Source organism: Salvelinus alpinus, chromosome 6 (genome assembly GCF_045679555.1).
Source record: "Salvelinus alpinus chromosome 6, SLU_Salpinus.1, whole genome shotgun sequence".
Lineage (NCBI taxonomy): Eukaryota > Metazoa > Chordata > Actinopteri > Salmoniformes > Salmonidae > Salvelinus > Salvelinus alpinus.
The window spans coordinates 1889117-1895116 of NC_092091.1; the positions used below are offsets into that span (position 1 = coordinate 1889117).

The 6000-nt window shown below is 43.4% G+C and overlaps 1 protein-coding gene across 1 annotated transcript in view; it reads left to right on the plus strand.

Annotated features, from left to right (window-relative positions):
* The window catches only part of tbc1d2b (TBC1 domain family, member 2B), a 110734-nt gene that overhangs the window by 59352 nt on the left and 45382 nt on the right, over nt 1-6000 (plus strand). Inside the window, exons 6-7 of the mRNA XM_071405118.1 lie at nt 3250-3555; nt 5907-6000. The exon at nt 5907-6000 is cut by the window's right edge and continues 86 nt beyond it. Of these exons, the coding sequence (XP_071261219.1) occupies nt 3250-3555; nt 5907-6000 (400 nt within the window). The remainder of the gene's footprint in view (nt 1-3249; nt 3556-5906) is intronic.

A 6000-nucleotide genomic window follows, 5' to 3' on the forward strand; every position in this document is an offset into this window, starting at 1 on the left:
GCTCTCGTTGGTTGGCCCTCGCTATTAGTCGCCAAACCCACTGGCTACAGGTCATCTATAAGTCTTTGCTAGGTAAAGCACACTGTACATCGATTTTTCTATTGTGTTGTTGACTGTACGTTTGTTTGTAATTTTGTTGTTTTTGTCGCACTGCTTTGCTTTATCTTGGCCAGGTCACAGTTGTAAATCAGAACTTGTTCTCAACTAGCCTACCTGGTTAAATAAAGGTGAAATTAAATTAATAAATATTATTAGCATGCCCAGTAGTAACTAACTCATTAGGGTAGCAGATAGCAGCATGCCCAGTAGTAACTAACTCATTAGGGTAGCAGGTAGCAGCATGCCCAGTAGTAACTAACTCATTAGGGTGGCAGGTAGCAGTGTGCCCAGTAGTAACTAACTCATTAGGGTAGCAGGTAGCAGCATGCCCAGTAGTAACTAAAGCATTAGGGTAGCAGCATGCCCAGTAGTAACTAACTCATTAGGGTAGCAGGTAGCAGCATGTCCAGTAGTAACTAACTCATTAGGGTAGCAGGTAGCAGCATGCCCAGTAGTAACTAACTTATTAGGGTAGCAGATAGCAGCATGCCCAGTAGTAACTAACTCATTAGGGTAGCAGCATGCCCAGTAGTAACTAACTCATTAGGGTAGCAGGTAGCAGCATGCCCAGTAGTAACTAACCTATTAGGGTAGCAGGTATCAGCATGCCCAGTAGTAACTAACTCATTAGGGTAGCAGCATGCCTAGTAGTAACTAACTCATTAGGGTAGCAGGTAGCAGCATGCCCAGTAGTAACTAACTCATTAGGGTAGCAGAATTCTCAGTAGTAACTAACTCATTAGGGTAGCAGTGTGCCCAGTAGTAACTAACTCATTAGGGTAGCAGCATGCCCAGTAGTAACTAACTCATTAGGGTAGCAGCATGCCCAGTAGTAACTAACTCATTAGGGTAGCAGGTAGCAGCGTGCCCAGTAGTAACTAACTCGATACTGGGCATGCTGCTACCCTAATGAGTTAGTTACTACTGGGCATGCTGCTAACTCATTAGGGTAGCAGCATGCCCAGTAGTAACTAACTCATTAGGGTAGCAGCATGCCCCGTAGTAACTAACTCATTAGGGTAGCAGGTAGCAGCATGCCTTGTAGTAACTAACTCATTAGGGTAGCAGGTAGCAGCATGCCTTGTAGTAACTAACTCATTAGGGTAGCAGGTAGCAGCATGACCAGTAGTAACTAACTCATTAGGGTAGCAGGTAGCAGCATGCCCAGTAGTAACTAACTCATTAGGGTAGCAGAATGCCCAGTAGTAACTAACTCATTAGAACAGCAGGTAGCAGCATGCCTTGTAGTAACTAACTCATTAGGGTAGCAGGTAGCAGCATGCCTTGTAGTAACTAACTCATTAGGGTAGCAGGTAGCAGCATGCCTTGTAGTAACTAACTCATTAGGGTAGCAGGTAGCAGCATGCCTTGTAGTAACTAACTCATTAGGGTAGCAGGTAGCAGCATGACCAGTAGTAACTAACTCATTAGGGTAGCAGGTAGCAGCATGCCCAGTAGTAACTAACTCATTAGGGTAGCAGAATGCCCAGTAGTAACTAACTCATTAGGGTAGCAGGTACCAGCGTGCCCTGTAGTAACAAACTCATTAGGGTAGAAGAATGCCCAGTAGTAACTAGTAACTAACTCATCAGGGTAGCAGGTAGCAGCATGCCCAGTAGTAACTAACTCATTAGGGTAGCAGGTAGCAGCATGCCCAGTAGTAACTAACTCATTAGGGTAGCAGGATGCCCAGTAGTAACTAACTCATTAGGGTAGCAGCATGCCCAGTAGTAACTAACTCATTAGGGTAGCAGCATGCCCAGTAGTAACTAACTCATTAGGGTAGCAGCTTGCCCAGTAGTAACTAACTCATTAGGGTAGCAGCGTGCCCAGTAGTAACTAACTCATTAGGGTAGCAGCGTGCCCAGTAGTAACTAACTCGATACTGGGCATGCTGCTACCCTAATGAGTTAGTTACTATTGGGCATGCTGCTAACTCATTAGGGTAGCAGCATGCCCAGTAGTAACTAACTCATTAGGGTAGCAGCATGCCCCGTAGTAACTAACTCATTAGGGTAGCAGGTAGCAGCATGCCTTGTAGTAACTAACTCATTAGGGTAGCAGGTAGCAGCATGCCTTGTAGTAACTAACTCATTAGGGTAGCAGGTAGCAGCATGCCTTGTAGTAACTAACTCATTAGGGTAGCAGGTAGCAGCATGACCAGTAGTAACTAACTCATTAGGGTAGCAGGTAGCAGCATGCCCAGTAGTAACTAACTCATTAGGGTAGCAGAATGCCCAGTAGTAACTAACTCATTAGAACAGCAGGTAGCAGCATGCCTTGTAGTAACTAACTCATTAGGGTAGCAGGTAGCAGCATGCCTTGTAGTAACTAACTCATTAGGGTAGCAGGTAGCAGCATGCCTTGTAGTAACTAACTCATTAGGGTAGCAGGTAGCAGCATGACCAGTAGTAACTAACTCATTAGGGTAGCAGCATGCCCAGTAGTAACTAACTCATTAGGGTAGCAGCTTGCCCAGTAGTAACTAACTCATTAGGGTAGCAGCGTGCCCAGTAGTAACTAACTCATTAGGGTAGAAGCGTGCCCAGTAGTAACTAACTCATTAGGGTAGCAGGTAGCAGCGTGCCCAGTAGTAACTAACTCATTAGGGTAGCAGCGTGCCCAGTAGTAACTAACTCATTAGGGTAGAAGCGTGCCCAGTAGTAACTAACTCATTAGGGTAGCAGGTAGCAGCGTGCCCAGTAGTAACTAACTCATTAGGGTAGCAGCGTGCCCAGTAGTAACTAACTCATTAGGGTAGAAGCGTGCCCAGTAGTAACTAACTCATTAGGGTAGCAGGTAGCAGCATGCCCAGTAGTAACTAACTCATTGAACAGCAGGTAGCCTAGCGGTTAGAGCTTTGATCCTGTAACCTAAAGGGTACTGGTTCAAATCCCCGATCTGACTAGATGAAAAATGTTGCTTTGTCCTTAAGGAACTTAACCCTTACTGCTTCTTGGTTAGCGTCTTCTAAATGACATCTAAATGTAATCCATTTTGCAGACGCCTTTTATCCAAAGTGATTTACAGTCATGCCTGCATACATTTTGCATGTGGTTGGCCCTGGGAATCAAACTCACAATGCTGTCAAGCGCCATGCTCTACCAGCTGATCCATACAGGACCACCACTGTCTTCTCTCCTCCACCAGGAGCTGGTCAGACTGCTTCAGCAGACATTGAGGAGCACCCAGAGGGAGACACGACCAGCCCCACCAGCTCCAGTATTAACTCCAGTACCTGCCTCACCTCCAGCCTTAGGACCAGGAGCTGCCCAAGCCTCAGGACCAAGCCCAGGGTCAACCTCGGCCCCAGGGTTCCCACAGTCGGACATAGCCCAGGTGGAAGTCCTCCTCCTGGAGAGGGAGGGCCAGGTCCAGGCCCTGTGTTGCCAGATGGAGCGTCTAGCACTGGAGAAGGAGAGTCTACAGAGGGAGCTGAAAGGACTGAAGGTCAAGGTAGGAGAGAGACAGGTTTTCTTCTTATTATTCTTGTTGTTTTTCTTATTATTATTCTTGTATGATTTTATATTTTTAAAACAATACATAACATACACACACAAACATCAACTGCATCGCACCTAACCCTAACCACATCTAACCACATCTCACCTAACCCTAACCACATCTCACCTAACCCTAACCACATCTCACCTAACCCTTAACCACCTAACCCTTAACCACATCACCCTTAACCACATCACCCCTAACCACATCACCCTTCACTTCTTTATCCTCTAGGTTAGGGTTAATATTGTGCTTATCCTCTAGGTTAGGGTTAATATTGTGGTTATCCTCTAGGTTAGGGTTAATATTGTGCTTATCCTCTAGGTTAGGGTTAATATTGGGGTTATCCTCTAGGTCAGGGTTAATATTGTGCTTATCCTCTAGGTTAGGGTTAATATTGTGGTTATCCTCTAGGTTAGGGTTCATATTGTGCTTATCCTCTAGGTTAGGGTTAATATTGTGCTTATCCTCTAGGTTAGGGTTAATATTGTGCTTATCCTCTAGGTTAGGGTTAATATTGTGCTTATCCTCTAGGTTAGGGTTAATATTGTGGTTATCCTCTAGGTTAGGGTTAATATTGTGCTTATCCTCTAGGTTGGGGTTAATATTGTGGTTATCCTCTAGGTTGGGGTTAATATTGTGCTTATCCTCTAGGTTAGGGTTAATATTGGGGTTATCCTCTAGGTTAGGGTTAATATTGGGGTTATCCTCTAGGTTAGGGTTAATATTGTGCTTATCCTCTAGGTTAGGGTTAATATTGGGGTTATCCTCTAGGTTAGGGTTAATATTGGGGTTATCCTCTAGGTTAGGGTTAATATTGGGGTTATCCTCTAGGTTGGGGTTAATATTGTGCTTATCCTCTAGGTTGGGGTTAATATTGTGCTTATCCTCTAGGTTAGGGTTAATATTGTGCTTATCCTCTAGGTTAGGGTTAATATTGTGCTTATCCTCTAGGTTAGGGTTAATATTGTGCTTATCCTCTAGGTTAGGGTTAATATTGTGCTTATCCTCTAGGTTAGGGTTAATATTGTGCTTATCCTCTAGGTTAGGGTTAATATTGTGCTTATCCTCTAGGTTAGGGTTAATATTGTGCTTATCCTCTAGGTTGGGGTTAATATTGTGCTTATCCTCTAGGTTAGGGTTAATATTGTGCTTATCCTCTAGGTTAGGGTTAATATTGTGCTTATCCTCTAGGTTAGGGTTAATATTGTGCTTATCCTCTAGGTTAGGGTTAATATTGTGGTTATCCTCTAGGTTGGGGTTAATATTGTGCTTATCCTCTAGGTTAGGGTTAATATTGGGGTTATCCTCTAGGTTTGGGTTAATATTGTGGTTATCCTCTAGGTTAGGGTTAATATTGTGGTTATCCTCTAGGTTAGGGTTAATATTGTGCTTATCCTCTAGGTTGGGGTTAATATTGTGGTTATCCTCTAGGTTGGGGTTAATATTGTGGTTATCCTCTAGGTTGGGGTTAATATTGTGCTTATCCTCTAGGTTAGGGTTAATATTGTGCTTATCCTCTAGGTTAGGGTTAATATTGTGCTTATCCTCCAGGTTAGGGTTAATATTGTGGTTATCCTCTAGGTTAGGGTTAATATTGTGGTTATCCTCTAGGTTAGGGTTAATATTGTGGTTATCCTCTAGGTTAGGGTTAATATTGTGGTTATCCTCTAGGTTAGGGTTAATATTGGGGTTATCCTCTAGGTTAGGGTTAATATTGTGCTTATCCTCTAGGTTAGGGTTAATATTGTGCTTATCCTCTAGGTCAGGGTTAATATTGTGCTTATCCTCTAGGTTAGGGTTAATATTGTGGTTATCCTCTAGGTTAGGGTTAATATTGTGGTTATCCTCTAGGTTAGGGTTAATATTGTGGTTATCCTCTAGGTTAGGGTTAATATTGTGGTTATCCTCTAGGTTAGGGTTAATATTTTGCTTATCCTCTAGGTTAGGGTTAATATTGTGCTTATCCTCTAGGTTGGGGTTAATATTGTGGTTATCCTCTAGGTTGGGGTTAATATTGTGCTTATCCTCTAGGTTGGGGTTAATATTGTGCTTATCCTCCAGGTTAGGGTTAATATTGTGCTTATCCTCTAGGTTGGGGTTAATATTGTGCTTATCCTCTAGGTCAGGGTTAATATTGTGCTTATCCTCTAGGTTAGGGTTAATATTGTGCTTATCCTCTAGGTTAGGGTTAATATTGTGTTATCCTCTAGGTTAGGGTTAATATTGTGCTTATCCTCTAGGTTGGGGTTAATATTGTGCTTATCCTCTAGGTTAGGGTTAATATTGTGCTTATCCTCTAGGTTGGGGAGATCAATGAGCAGCTGGGCATGCTGATGGAGACCATCCAGGCCAAAGACGAGGTCATCATCAAACTGTCCCAGACACCCCCCCAGG